Source organism: Mytilus edulis, chromosome 14 (assembly GCF_963676685.1).
Source record: "Mytilus edulis chromosome 14, xbMytEdul2.2, whole genome shotgun sequence".
Lineage (NCBI taxonomy): Eukaryota > Metazoa > Mollusca > Bivalvia > Mytilida > Mytilidae > Mytilus > Mytilus edulis.
Genome location: NC_092357.1, coordinates 40,834,581 through 40,850,369, shown reverse-complemented (window position 1 = coordinate 40,850,369; position 15,789 = coordinate 40,834,581). Strand labels below are relative to the sequence as shown.

Here is a 15,789-nt window from a genome sequence, read left to right as displayed (position 1 = left end):
ATTGTTATTTTGACAGTTTCTAATTTGATGATATCGCACAATTTGTTATGTAAACTGTCATTACGATTTGCTGTCTGACCAACTTTGTAATTACTTCTGCCTGTCTCATTTACCCTCAATTACTTTTTCGATGGCATTATACCTTACACTTCATTGTGAATCATTGCTCGCCTGTTCAGGGGGAGTAAATTATGGAACACAATGACTGCCTTATGTTGATGACCATCGTTATATGCAGTGGTCACAACACGATATGCAGCTGTGCCAACATTATATGCAGTCGTTAAAACATCATATGCAGTGTTCACAACATTATATGCTGTCGTGATATAATTATATGCAGATGTAGGAACAGTATATGTAGTGGTCACAATAATATATGGAGTCATGATAGCATTATATGCGGTGGTCACAACAATATACGTGTTTTGATGATGACGGTGATGATAATAAACCTAGTCATAATTGATAATGCCAATCACACAAGTTAAAACATTTATTGATTTATGTTATTGGGGCAATTCGATTTAAAGAAAAACTTTATTACAAAAATATAACGCCTGCTATCATGGCTATTGTCTAAAATTTGACAGACATTATTATTTCCATTTAGACGGGTAGTTTATTCCAAGGAAATGGTGAAACTAAGAGTTGAATGCACTAATTATAGTTATATTTATCTTAAGAAATGAGCACGGAATAATGTAAATAAAAAAATGAATGATAAATATGAAATATTAAATGACTTTTGTATTTCAAAAATACATTCACAATCATTTAATATAGAATGAAAATACTAAACGTTCACACTGTCATTTATAGGATGAAATGTTGTTTAGAGATTTAAAAATTATCTTTCGTGTGCCGCTATATGTAACTATATGATCGTGCTAAACATAATTGTTTCTCAAGACAACTTCGTTATTTATTCAATGCAATACATGCACTAGATTTTTTTATCCCGTTTGATAGTGAACGTATTCTTATATGAACTTCATCATAAAAGTTTTCTTCCCCTGAAGATACAGAAAACATCCTGATGTTTATTTTCCGATAAGTATTAAATTATTATTCAAACCTATAAACTTTCTGGTTGATAGTTGTCTCGTTGACAAGACCAAATCTCCTTATATTCATTTTTACTAATAACTTTACATTTTCAAAAGGTTAATCATGACACTAGACCTGATATCAAAACTTGATGTAAGACAGATCCTTCTCTATTCCATTTACTCCATTGTTGCTAATGTTGACATAAATATTGAATTACTACTTTTTGGAAACAGATTATTTTCATATTATATGAATTTTGCTATTTTTAAAACTGTTCAAAAATATATCAGTGACACTCAACGTTTTGTTTGAAACTTACTTAATTCTTGTTTCATCTTGTTTTATTTTTTATTTATTTCTACACTCCAACATTAATTCATTTATTCAAGTAAGCAAGCTTAGTGTCTCTTTCAAGCCATATATATATTTCTAAGGACTTATAAAGGATATTTGCATGTTTCAAGGTACTTTAAATAACTGATGATTAATTGCCTATATATTTAAATATACTTTGCATTTAGTAAGTAACACTGTTAACATATATTTGCTCGTGTGTGCTCACACGTAGCATGCATGTTCCACTTTATTGTACATGTATTAAGGAGAGATCTTTTATAGGCTGTGCCTGTTGTTCAATCCTTTTCATATCTTAATGAATAAAATATGTTTAAAATCAAAACTTGATTATTAAATTTTATTTTAGTATTATTCTTTTTTTTATTGGTAAAGCTTCTGTTGTTTGTTTGATGTTAATTGGAAATATGATGCAAAATCAGAAACAACGAAATCAATCAATAGGCCGAATTGCATTAAAAAAAATTACCGAATATACAGTTCCACTCCTACGTACAATATATACAGCATTAGAGTTTCGAAAAACTGATATACCGACTGACTCGAACAATGTAAAATAAAGTTTCTCAAGACTGGACTTTTGTATTTGATGAATGCTACGCATGAAGCTGTTTAAAAGTTATTCCATTCAAATGTGTACTGTACCATATCAATCATAACACAACTAGGTGTCAACTGAGTATGATTGACTGCAAGTACTGTTTTTTATGTCACGTTATAGTCCAAAATACTGTTCTCGACGGTTACCTCAATATATTTTAATTTGATTTACTTAAACAGAGTGATGCATTGTTGTGCTTGTGTCTCTTTACCTAAGGTTTATAATTGTTATCTTTTAACACAATGTGTCATGCGTGAGCCTCAAGACCATGTTAAACCCTATGACTTGTTGTGTAAGTTGTTGTAAAATATCTGCGACCTTGATACGGTGCTATTGTCATTATGACATTTTGTAAGTTGATAGTTTTGTACAATGTGTTGCAACCTATGACAATACTGTATGCAGTCTCATCAACTTTTTAATTACTTCTGTGATGGTCATTTGTACATGACAGTGTGAATCAGTGCTCATCTGTTAGAGGGGGATAATCACCCATAGATGTTCACTATAGATGCTATAACACTCTTTTTTTTGCAAAACATATCAAATTTTATGTACTGGTAAATTGTACACAACTATTGTTCTACAATTCAAATATTTAGAACATTAGTTGTCTTCGAAATATTGAGGCACTTTTCAAGTAATGATTGTTTTCTACTATACTTATGGTATTTTGCAGAGATCAGGACAAACGTTATAAAATTTAAAGCTTATTAATTCAGCAAATCAATTAGTTTGTCTCTGTATGGCGCGGATTTAGTAAAAAATATTAATTTAATGAGATACTGAAATATTTTAGGGTATCCATAAATCTCAATGTACTTTCGTAACTCCGTCACTCGATTTTCTGATTTGGTCGTCCTTGTAATCCTTATCTAACATGTTTAATCTACTCTTTTTTTTGAAAATTTGTATAAACAACAAAAGTGCTTTTTTCTAAACTGTTTAACATTTGTTTAAAGTTTATGAAAGATAAATATTTTTAGTTTGTATTTATAGCATTGTAAGATTCAACGAGATTTGAGGTCTGAAAAGAATTGAATTGCCTATAGAAAAATATAATTCATTACCGGCAAAAGTTATGTGTTCAAACTAAACAGAAATAAAAATTTTAAAAAACCAGCTAAATGTTCTGATTTTCATAGGTACATGACCTTCAGTAGCATTTTACCCACATTGTAATATATATCAAATATCTCGTATGTTAATTTGATACTTTGAAAACAAGAAAAACATCTGTTGCAACGATTACATGTATTAAATGAAATTTAAGCTGATTTCTATATAAATCAATATCCTGCTGTTTTGTTTTCCATTCTTCATTCTACTAAACATGGTGAATATGTTTGCGGTTGCGTTTAGTTTATTTTTCTTGTACGGTGACGTCATGATTGCTTGGAGCCATGCAAAAAGCCATTCTGGTATGTTATTTTACTCTTATGTTAAGATACAATCATTTATAAATTTAAGACTGTGAAGAGAATTTTCAGTCAATATACAGCGTGCAAGATAAGGGATAAAATTGGAATATTTATTCCTTTTTTATTTCTAACTGTTTTAATAATATTTTGTTCTCTAAAAGGCAGTTATCTTACATGTGTGTTAACATTATTCCGTCATTTTAATGTGACGTAATGCGTATGAAGCAACACAATTAAACTCGCATTACATTTTATAAACATACTTGCTTGGCATTTATCTCAATACGAAAACCTCCAAGCGCTTTTAGCTTTAAAATATTTCTGTTTCCTTTAAATGCAAAAACAATTAAAGAAAAAAAACAAAGTTATCTGGCATATAATTTTGTTCATCAGACGCATATTTCGACTACAAAAGACTCGTTGGTGACACTCGAATAAGAAATACATAGTTCATTGATGACCACAATTCAAATAGATTTCTCCAAATACAATTATCGTAAGCCACTCCTTAGATAGAAACGATTTACAGGAGGTTTGAACAATACATTGATTTTAAATCGACTCCAAAAAGAATCAGTCTGACTCTTCAATTTCATTTGTAAAATTTCGAAAGAAATCTCGGAAGCAATTATTATGTCATTTTCCAAAGTAAAATTCTTTAAGATGTAAATTGTTGATATACTGCCAGATTCTTTATCATGTTTATGTTAATAGTATTGTGCAAACGTCAAACCGGGGACTCGGTATTTACAAATGCAAATAAAATCGGACAAAAGATATAAGTGATAAATTATCACTTGTGTTCGGGTAGATTCTCCTTGAAACACTTAATTAAAGGTAGTTTGGGTGTCTTTCGTCAACTTGAATTGTAAAAAACAAAGAACATATGGTCTATATTTTTAATCAAAGTTTAGCAAAATTTAATGAGGAATAAAGAACAATGATGTGAGTTTTTATTTAAAAGAATAAATTTCCTGACAAAATAAATTAGTGAATGAATATACATACATAATGGTATTTCGCACTGAAAATTAATGTATGGATGATTTTAAGGGAGGTTCACAGCCACAAAACGTCGGTGTTTTAAAAGATTAATGACATGTATGAATACAAAATTAAAGAAATTAACCTTTGCATTTTGCAAAAGGCGTAGGCGTAATACTTTAGTAATCTTCCAGTTCTTTAAAATTAAAGATATATACGGGTTTTTTTTAAACTTCAAAAACGAAAGCAGGTCAAATATTTAAAACTGTAAACAAATATAAATGTTAATTACTTTTTCAATTTGAAAACATTTAGGATCTCGAACTAAACATAAGTGTTTCCAAGAACAGCCCTAACATAGCCACGGCCTACACTCGGCTAACCGAGAGATTGGTCGGTTAATCTATATTGAGTATGCGGCTATATGGGAGATTGGTCTGTTAATCGGGTTGGTTATACGTCTGTTAAGAGTAAAACGCACAATTTAATGTAAAACTCTATTAAATATAAAGATTTTTGGCATATTATAAGAACCAAATCAAAAAAAGAAAACTGTCTGACAAAATGATATCTATCATAGAACATTTCATAGTGTACGCAGTTTTCAGTAAAATCAAAAGGCGTCGCGCAAGCATGTAGCATTTATGCTTATACGCATAGCATTTTTTTTTTAATAAAAGTCGGAACAAACAATTTTAGACATCATTTAAAGGACACAAAATAGTACTTTGGTTCTAAAACATAAATTTACATTGGTAAATATTTCATAATTGAAATAAAAAGTGAATATTACCACGTTTTAGTGAAAATTATTGGAATAAAGTCTGTTAATGGGTTGGACAATTGAAATTGTGTCAGTTAAGAGTAATTTAGCCACAGTTATTTTTGCTACCTTTATATTTTCCTATAGAAAAAGTTAAGAATGAGATGTTCCTGAGTAAAAAAAAAAATGATAATACGGTGCAACAGTATCCTACGGAAGCGAATTAGCGCAACACATTTTTTTTAAATTTTTCGTCCTATATTTGCGTTACAACGCAAACCTTTTGCGTTATAATGCAAACCTTTGCGATAAAACGCAGGCCTTTGCGTTATAACGCAAACCTTTGCGAAATAACGCAAACCTCAAATATCTTGATTTCAATTGTTCATTAAGTTTTGTAAAAAATTTCCGTCTGTCATTCATTTCGGTTGTGATTTACTAGTAAGAGCATTTTTATTTTGACTTTCTTTGCATTTTATTGAAGGGTGTCACTTCAATATAGTATGATATGGATTGGCCGCTGGAATACGCATGAATTTATTATTAACGTTTTCAATCAGCCTCAATTTTTGTGTCTGTTCAAAGTAGCACGTTCTCAAATCCGACTGAATGTGTCTTTCTAATACAACACAGGGTACATGTAACGTGTTGTCATTCTCATATGCACATGATATTTGTCACTGGACGTTTAACCCTAATTCGTAAGCATCGTCCAATTGGTTCTTTATTTCTATTACTTAATCATATGTTGTTTACAAATTATTCCCAAGTAGTAAATGGAAACGAGCGAATGCAGCTACATTTGGTCATCTTGGGTTTTAATACATTTTATTTCGTTTAGTTCCTTTCTTTATAAGTGTAGAGGAGAACGACAGTTGTTCGCATGTAAACTTCTAGCATTTGTCACCAATTAGAGTACATCGAAATCTGTTACTGTTTCAACACCCAGGGATGTTTCTTAAACAATTATTATTTATTCTCTCTTTTTTAGCAATGCATCACTCTCTACTGTCCTTGTCTATTATTCTATATTCTGCTACTCCATCCAGATTATCGTGTATACCATGAGGGTTCGGATTTGGGGGGGGGGGGGGGGGTTATTTCTGTATTCTTTAAATTGTTATGTCACGTTTCCTCCGTGACTTTTTTTCCTTTTACCTTTTATTTATCTTACTTATTATTCTTTCTCTATTCTTTATATTTTAGCATCCCAATATATTTTACTTACTGATGTTTAGTTACATTACGATGTTTATCTCTGATCTATATACTGGTTACCAATGATGACAAATTGGTGTCATTCATGACAATTAAACAGAATCCACATGACATATGCGACCATTCTTGGATGAAATTAACATTACTTTAATATTACACTTTTTGAAACCGTTTTTATCAATTTTCAATTTCCATTGTTTAAATTGTTCATTGCTCATGTGTTGTTTCTGTATATTTTATGTTTCATTGCTCATGTGTTGTTTCCGTATATTTTAGCCGCTCGTCTTGAGCCTACCCATTTGATCCGATAACACCCCATATAGCAATAAAATTATACTTGTATTGCCATTCATAACTCTTAACAGACCAATTAACAGACTGGGTTTTATACATCCGACCCATTAACAGACCAGGTTTTAAATAAAGATTGAATTTATGTCACCAAAATACAGATTTTCGTGAAGATTTTTCACACAATGATTTCATTATGGTTAACAAACATAATGCCTGTCTTTTCTCGATGTTCAAAATATTTCATGCACGTAAATTCAACCAACGTGTCATTTTGTGTACAGTTTGTGTGTGTTAAATGTGTATAAATTTATTGATGAGTAACCCGCCTTTTCATTTTATAGATCGTACATTGAAGCTAGAAAATAATAATTACACCACTGGATTCAGTACATTGAATTGTTTTGTTAGACATGAATATTTTTTATGATAAAAATATATTTAAAAAGTTATACAACGAAACATGCTAAACTTTCAATGATTTTCTCGATAACACCTGATTAACAGACTTTAGCCAACCCGATAAACAGACCAACCGCCGATATAGCCGCATACTCAATATAGATTAACCGACCAATCTCTCGGTTAGCCGAGTGTCGGCCGTGATAGCGTCAAATAGTGTTGCGGATAAACTTACCGATCATTTAAATAAACTTATTCTACAAGATTACCACTTCATCATTGTAATTATATATTTAAACATTATATTCAATGGTATTATATTGTTTTTGATATCAGTTAATTAAAATCAAACTAGATATTACTTTTTAATATATATACATTTATGCACATGCGTGGTTCTACAATCTGTGACAATCGATACCTGAAGCATGGCTGTTCACATAGTTCTGCTTTCCCTGACTGTTTATGATGTCTTTACACTAAATTCTTTGGATTTTTTATGTGTATTGATTGATATATTATTTTTTTATGAATTATTTTTCTATTAGTTGTTTTGGGCTTTGTCAGTAACTTTGAGTACTTTCAGGGTTTTTTTTTCTTGCGCTGAAGTACCCGTCCATGACCGCTCTTTATTTTTGTTAGATACATTTTTATTTGTATCCATCGAATGAGTTAAGCCTTTTTCAACTGTTTTTTTTTTTTTATAGTTTGTTCTTATGTTGTACTGTTACCCCACTGTCCCGGTTATATAAGGGGAGGGTTTGCGTCTTCAAGCGATTTAAACCTTACTTGTTTCTGTTTGTGCTTGTCTCAAGTCCGAGCCAGTTATTAAGAGGTTGTCGTTTGTCGCTGTTTAACATACGTATTATCATTATTTGTTTTTGCATAAATTAGGCCGTTAATTGTGATACGCTTTCGCTTTTTTTAGGGTATTTTATAGCCGACAATTCGTTATGATCTTTGTTCATAGTTGAAGATTATACGGAGACATATACAATGTAGTTATAATTTCATTTTTTCCCAGATGAATGCAGGTATCCATTCCGAACAATAGGAGATAGCTGTTACTTTATCAGCAGGGAGAAAGCGACCCCAGATCAAGCATTTGTAAGTTGATAAATCATGTTTAGATATAGTATGAAACAATGTATTTAGGCTCTAATACTTTGTTATATTTGACCTTCTACATTTGTGTATTAGTAAGGGAGGATAAAGAATAGAGGAAAGGAGAGCGGGCGTAATAGTAGTAAATGGCAAAAATAAGCTAGGATGATTTTATGATCTTTTTCATTACTTTTTTCCGGTCACATGAATGGGTTACGCATACAAATATATTGCATAATCAAATGTTATTACAATTATTTGACGTAATAAAAAAATCTTGATTTAATTTCCTAGTTAATACATGTTGTACGTTGTTAGCACCTTGTTTAGGGTTTTCACAAAACATTTTTATTTACAAAAGGCTTTCCAATTTTTGCATTACAAAATTAAAACCTTTTATTTAGGCATTGTGTTTACAACGTGGTGCATATCTGGCTAATTTGGAGACTTTCGAAGAGGCCATGCTGGTAAAATATGAAGTTCAACAAATGAAAACAGGTATATTAACATTTTATTTTTTGTTTTCCTCTTAAATTAAGAAAATGTTATTATAGTATTAACAATGAGACACCTTTTCATACACAGACCATTGGGGAGGAAATAGGCAACTTTAGATCAACGTTAGACCTTCAGCAATGAACAAAACTAATACTGTATAGTATATCATAAAAGGCCCCGGCTTGCGAGAAGGTCAAGCATACAAAAGATAAACCATTTGCATGAGCTATACTAAAATCAATTAAACAGATATGGCAGACGGTTACAAACGACATCCACTGCATCATAATGTAGTTATTTGGAACATGCCCATTAATATTGTTTCGGATTTGAAAGCGCTCAACCCAACTCCTTAACAACAACAGTTTCTTTGACTTTTTACCACTGTTTGTATAAATGCTTATGTGTTAAGATGTTTTTGTTCCAGTAGAGCGATTCATTGTACTTACAGTGCTTCTTAAATACAACTGAATGTTCATTATCGCGCTACTGATTAACTATGTTGTTTTTTTGTTTTATTTAATTAGTTTCTATTGCAAAAAAAACTGCTAAAATAGATACCGTAAATTGGGAAATTTTGGCGTGGGGATATTTTGGCGGTTTTCTTTCGAAAGGCATGTGTTTTATTTTGGTGTGTGTAATTTTGGCGCTTTGTCCAATTGATATGTTTAATTTTGGAACAACAGTAGTGAGCAAGCTCATTCATATTTGTCTTTATTTACCCGTTTATTGACACAATATCATTACATTTCTCAAACTAGAAACACGACAAAGTTAAACTTAATGAAGGAATCGGATACGGATGCAATTGCAAATAATTCCGTATATCGTGGTTCAAAGCTGAAAGAAAATATGAAATAAAATCTTAAACATTGAAAACACTTTTTAAATACAGTGGAGATCACTTCTAACCTCTCATTAAATCTGTCAGAATCTGTCAGGAGAACTGTTCTAGGACAGTAGGTAGAACTGTCAGCCTGACACCTTTTAGTCAGTTCTAGGTTAGAACTGTTCTAGCTAGAACTGATTTGGTGAGTTCTACCTAGAACTGATTTGGACAGTTCTACCTAGAACTGATCCTGACAGTTCTACCTTAGAACAGTTTTAGACAGTTCTACCTAGAACTGACCAAATCTTTGGTCAGTTCTACTTCTAGAACAGTTATGCGGTTATAATTGATTACAAATTCTTCGGCCAGAATTGATTTATAAATTCTACGGCTAGAATTGATTTATAAATTCTATGGCTAGAATTGATTTATAAATCCTACAGCTAAAATTGATTTATAAATTCTACGGCTAGAATTGATTTGGTTTAAATTTAAGAACTCTTTGTCTAAATATAAAGGCTTCGGCAAAATAGCGATTAATATTATAAAAGAGTTTTGCTATTTTGCCGGTTTTAACCCCGCCATATTCTGCATGCATGTGACTGTTCCAAGTCAGGAGCGTGTTATTCAGTGATTTTTTTTGTTGATGTGTTACATAAATTATTTGTTTTTCTTTCATTTGTTTTAACATAAATTAAGCCATTAATATTGAGGGGGGGAGTAATTATTTCATTTATTTTACATTTGTCATTCGGGGAGTCAGGATGACTCGTTTTACATAACAAAATAATCTGACCTTAATGTAATACGTTATTCCGGCCCAAACCACCAGGGACGGATCCAGCAGTTTAAAAAAAGGGGGGGGGGTCCAACTAAAATTTATTGTCCTCATTTAAATGCATTGATCGTCCATAAAAAGGGTGCTGTATAGTAATTCAGTTATAATTTTAGGTCAAGAGGGACTGTAATATATACAAGTTATAGCAATATTGGATAACAATGACCTCAAAATTTTGTTCGCATGAATTTATAGTGCCAGCATGTCCTCTTTTTATTCAAGTATTGAATCGTAAACAAATATCAGTAGTTTTCATACTTCAGACTGAGTCGTGTAATAAAATCTTTTGACCGCATCAATCTAGCTGACCTTATTTGCTCTTTCGTTCTGCAAATCTATATAGCTGTACAGTAATTCAGTTATAATTTTAGGTCAAGAGGGACTGTAATATATACAAGTTATAGCAATATTGGAAAACAATGACCTCAAAATTTTGTTCGCATGAATTTATAGTGCCAGCATATCCTCTTTTTATTCAAAGTATTGAATTTTAAACAAATATCAGTAGTTTTCATACTTCAGACTGAGTCGTGTAATAAAATCTTTTGACCGCATCAATCTTAACTGACCGTATTTGCTCTTTCTTTCTGCAAATCTATATAGCTGTACAGCAATTCAGTTATAATTTTAGGTCAAGAGGGACTGTAATATACAAGTTACAGCAATATTGGAAAACAATGACCTAAAAATTTTGTTTGCATGAATTTATAGTGCCAGCATGTCCTCTTTTTATTCAAAGTATTGAATCATCAACAAATATCAGTAGTTTTCATACTTCAGACTGAGTCGTGTAATAAAAATTTTTGACCGCATCAATCTAAACTGACCTTATTTGCTCTTTCTTTCTGTAAATCTATATAGCTGTACAGTAATTCAGTTATAATTTTAGGTCAAGCGGGACTGTTATATACAAGTTACAGCAACATTGGAAAACAATGACCTAAAAATTTTGTTCGCATGAATTTATAGTGCCAGTATATCCTCTTTTTATTCAAAGTATTGAATCGTAAACAAATATCAGTAGTTTTCATACTTCAGACTGAGTTGTATAATAAAATCTTTTGACAGCATCTATCTAAACTGACCTTATTTGCTCTTTCTTTCTGCAAATCTATAAAGCTGCACAGTAATTCAGTTATAATTTTAGGTCAAGAGGGACTGTAAAATACAAGTTACAGCAATATTGGAAAACAATGACCACAAAATTTTGTTCGCATGAATTTATAGTGCCAGTATGTCCTCTTTTTATTCAAAGTATTGAATCGTTAACAAATATCAGTAGTTTTCAAACTTCAGACTGAGTTGTATAATAAAATCTTTGACCGCATCAACCAAAACTGACCATATTTGCTTTTTTTTTATGTGAGTCTATATAGTTGCACAGTACTTCAGTTATATTTTTTTTTACTGTAGTATATATAAATAACTGCAATATTGGAAATTGAACAAACATCAGTAGTTTTCATACCTCAGACTGACTCATGTAACACAAATATTTGTCTGCATCAATCAAAACTGACCATATTTGACAGCATTAACCAAATCTGATCATATATGACTGCATCAGCCAAAACTGATCATTTTGCTTTTTTTAATGTAAAAATGTGCGAAGCGGGTTTTTAATAGTGTACACCACATTTTTTATGTTATTTCGAATAGACAGAAAAAAATGATAAGTCATTTCTTATAATTTAATTCTAAATTCCTTTTTAAACCTTGCCAAACCATGAAAAAACGTTGATGACATTACGGTCACATGACTAACTTATGTCTATGGGCGCTGGTAACACAACAACGACAGACGACCCGTTAAATCCAAACTTAAGTTATTAAATAATGAACCGTCACAAAAAGTGACTTTTTAAGTCAGTAGTTCATGATGGTTTTTTTTTTAAACAAACACTCATCCAACACTCACATCACTGATTCATGTACTTTATTTTAAAATGAAAAGTACATGTATGAGAAGTTCTCTTCTTGGAAAGGTATACTGACTTTACTGTTAATATAATTTGAAGAAGGAAAATCATTGGTTTTGTTTGTAGCCTTACGTCCAGTGGCAAATATTTCATTCATGTTCAGATCGAGTATATTTTTCTGAAGTTCCAGACTCCCAGATATTATTCATTATCGTTATGGATAAGTTTGGCAACGAGATAATGCAAATCTGAGACCTCAGTACAAATGTACATTGTTTTCTTGCGTTTAACAACACTGTGTTCATTACTATGATATCCAATAATTCATCCACTGTACAATTTTCGTTTGAACATTTGTCAAAACAGAATCTTAAATCATGAATGTAAATCCAAGGCAAACAAGGTAAATTAAGATTAAATTTACTTGAATCAAATGCAGAGTTAAATTTACGAAGAGCCTGTTAAAAACGGGGAACGAAGAAACGTAAACAATGATGTTTCATTTGCCATGTTTGCAATCTCATAAAAATATTTCTCCGATGAGTTGGATAACCTCCTATCCACTTCGATATTTGTACATGTAACTTTTGATCAGTAAAAAATATAGAAACATCTGCTATTATATATAGTAAAGTAATTGGAACTGATTTTTTCTTCTAAATTCTAAATTGCCCTTTCTGCAGTGACGTCATTTAGAACTGTTCTACAATCCTGACTGATTTAGTCAGTTCTGCTGACAGTTCTACGGTTAGAACTGATTTGGTCAGTTCTACCTAGAACAGTTTTAGACAGTTCTACCCTAGAACTGATCCTGACAGTTCTACCTAGAACTGATTTAGTCAGTTCTACCTAGAACTGATCCTGACAGTTCTACCTAGAACAGTTCTAGGGTAGAACTGTTCTAGCTAGAACTGTTCTAGGGTAGAACTGTTCTAGCTAGAACTGTTCTAGGACAGGTTAGAACAGTTCTATGACAGTATATTCTGACAGTTCTAATGAGAGGTTAGAAGTGATCTCCACTGTAGATTATCTATTTTTTTATGAAATAATAATAATCATCTCTTTTGCAGTACTTGTTAATCAATTGACAATCAAGGATTTAAATTCTAATCATTATGCCTCTGGCAGTACATGTTAATTAATAGAAGATAAAGGATTACAAAGAGTTTTGATTTTCTTATTACCAATAACGGTGTCTAATCAGCAATTACCTGACATATTTATGACATTTGTGAATAAAAATTCATGTTGTTTTTTCTTTACAATTTCAGAAAATTGACAATTAAGTAAAAATAATATAGTGTTGGTTTTAAATTATACCAGGTATTTATTTGCAGTTTTGGCTATGTGTATAATTGTAGGAAATATACGGAAGATAAAATCACATAAATTATTCCATATTGATTAAATTTTAGTATGTTTTTCTATATGAATGGGATTTTGAATAAATAAGCATATTCACCTGCGGAAAAAGTATCGTTCGATGTACAATTGGTTTTGGTAAATAATTTCCATTACATGCATTTCTCTCGTAATATGATTACGGTCTTTTGTTTCGGTAAATATGTGGTTTAATTTACTTTTTAAACACTGATATCCACTTCGGCCGTTGGCCTCAGTGAATATCAGTTTTTTAAAAGTCAATAAAACTACATATTTACCTCATCAAAAGACAGTAATTGTATAATACTTTCCCTAACAATTACCATTACGATATTGTCGTACCGGTACGCGGTTCTGGCGTTTCAATTTTTAGTAATTGTTTTATTTTCTTGTGTTGAATTTCGGCACTTTCATTGGAGGCACCAAAAAAAAAAAAAAATAAAACTACAACCAAAATAACCTAATTTACGGTATTTGATTCAACTCGATTTCAAATTAAACATTATTATAACAATAAAATGCCTCTTTTTGTGAATCCACGTCAGTTTGTATCTGAATGATAGTTTGTATCATATCTCCTTATTTTTGTTTATACTATAATTTTGTAAATTTGTTTATATGTAACTATACCTGTCAATTGTAGACTATATTGTTGTAATGTTCCCGTCAGCTTTCGATGTTATACTCTAAATATAAAAGCAAAATTTGAAATTAAGCATAACTTTACACCAGCCTTGGTTGATATATAATAGTCAAAATGTCATGTTCGATGTTTGTATTGGTATATATTGGTATTATAAAATTTATAATGGAAATTGGGAATGTGTCAAAGAGACAACAACCCGACCATAGAGCAAAAAACAGTCGAAGGCCACCAATGGGTTTTGAACAAAGTGAGAACTTTCCGAATCCGAAGGCGGGCTTCAGCTGGCCCTTATACAAAAATATGTACTAGTTCAGTAATAATGGACGTCTCACTAAACTCCAAAACATATCAATGAACTACAATTAATTAAATGTTGATCATTGTTACTTCACACACAGTAATAACGAACCATTTCGTCGGAATGTACATAACATTTGTTTAAATCAATTGGACATCGTAATTCTTTACATCACAGTTACATTTTTTATGTTAAGGTGATTATTGATTTTAAAAATGTCAAGGTATGAAATTAACTCCTGATTGTTTTCAAGGTTTACACTTCTACATTGGAGGGCGGAACATTAACAGATATGTACCTGGTGGAGACTGGAGATGGATACAAAACGGCAAAATGAACAAGATGAAGTACAAGGCTTTTGGTACTAACCAACCTGATGGATCAAATGCTGGCCCACAAGACTGCATGATGTTTTATGCAGGAGAAAGATATATCTGGCATGATATATACTGTGACCATCCTTCGTGGAAAAGTGGTTATATTTGTGAAAAGTGATGAAATAAACATCTTTTGAAAATTACTATTTTTTTCTTGAGATATCATTTCATTGATCAAATGACGATACTAGGGCACACACAATCAATTCTTGCATTTCATTTGCCAAAGAGAGATACTAGGGCACGCACAATCCCTTCTTGCATTTCATTGACCAATGAAAGATACTAGGGCACATCCAATCACTTCTATAAGTAATTTGCTAAAGGGATTTTCTGTTACGCTTTAGTAATTGGCTAAAGGGATTTTCTGTTACGCTTTTGATAATCTTCTTAATGTTCTTTGGTTGTCTTCAAATGATTAAGAATGCAACAGGCGGAATGTGGAATTATTACCAATAAGCCAAGTATCTTCGAATCCCAAATCAAATGAAGTAGATGAAAGCATATATAAATCACCGTACGGTCTGATAAAATAATGAGCAAACCCCATAACGCAGAGTAAGCTATAAGAGGCGTATACACCATATATCTGTTCCCAAAAATTAAAGGTTTCGCAATATTGATTCAGATTGAAAATAGTAATCAATGGTTAAGTTTTTGTTCAAATGTGTTTTTTTTTTCTATTCACACAAGAGGTCCCGCTATAAATATAGCATGAAATAAAGGAGAGAAAAAAAATCAACTATCTTATATATTGTGTATTTGAATGCAAAGTACAAGGCTAAAAGGATATGACAACACCGAGTCATA

General features: G+C 31.4%; 1 protein-coding gene across 1 annotated transcript; it reads left to right on the top strand.

The window, feature by feature from the left end:
• The first annotated feature begins 3,311 nt into the window (after positions 1 to 3,311).
• On the top strand, positions 3,312 to 15,122 carry LOC139503330 (C-type lectin domain family 6 member A-like). The gene is made up of 4 exons (XM_071293101.1): positions 3,312 to 3,429; positions 8,112 to 8,194; positions 8,596 to 8,689; positions 14,856 to 15,122. The coding sequence occupies exons 1-4, from the start codon at positions 3,342 to 3,344 to the stop codon at positions 15,095 to 15,097; spliced, it is 507 nt and encodes a 168-aa protein (XP_071149202.1). The 5' UTR covers positions 3,312 to 3,341; the 3' UTR covers positions 15,098 to 15,122.
• Positions 15,123 to 15,789: the final 667 nt, after the last annotated feature.

Coding starts and splice junctions, on each gene's coding strand:
- LOC139503330 (XM_071293101.1), top strand. CDS start 3,342: ATGGTGAATATGTTTGCGGTTGCGTTTAGTTTATTTTTCTTGTACGGT. Junction 3,430..8,111: donor CCATGCAAAAAGCCATTCTG/GTATGTTATTTT, acceptor ATTTTTTCCCAG/ATGAATGCAGGTATCCATTC. Junction 8,690..14,855: donor AGTTCAACAAATGAAAACAG/GTATATTAACAT, acceptor ATTGTTTTCAAG/GTTTACACTTCTACATTGGA.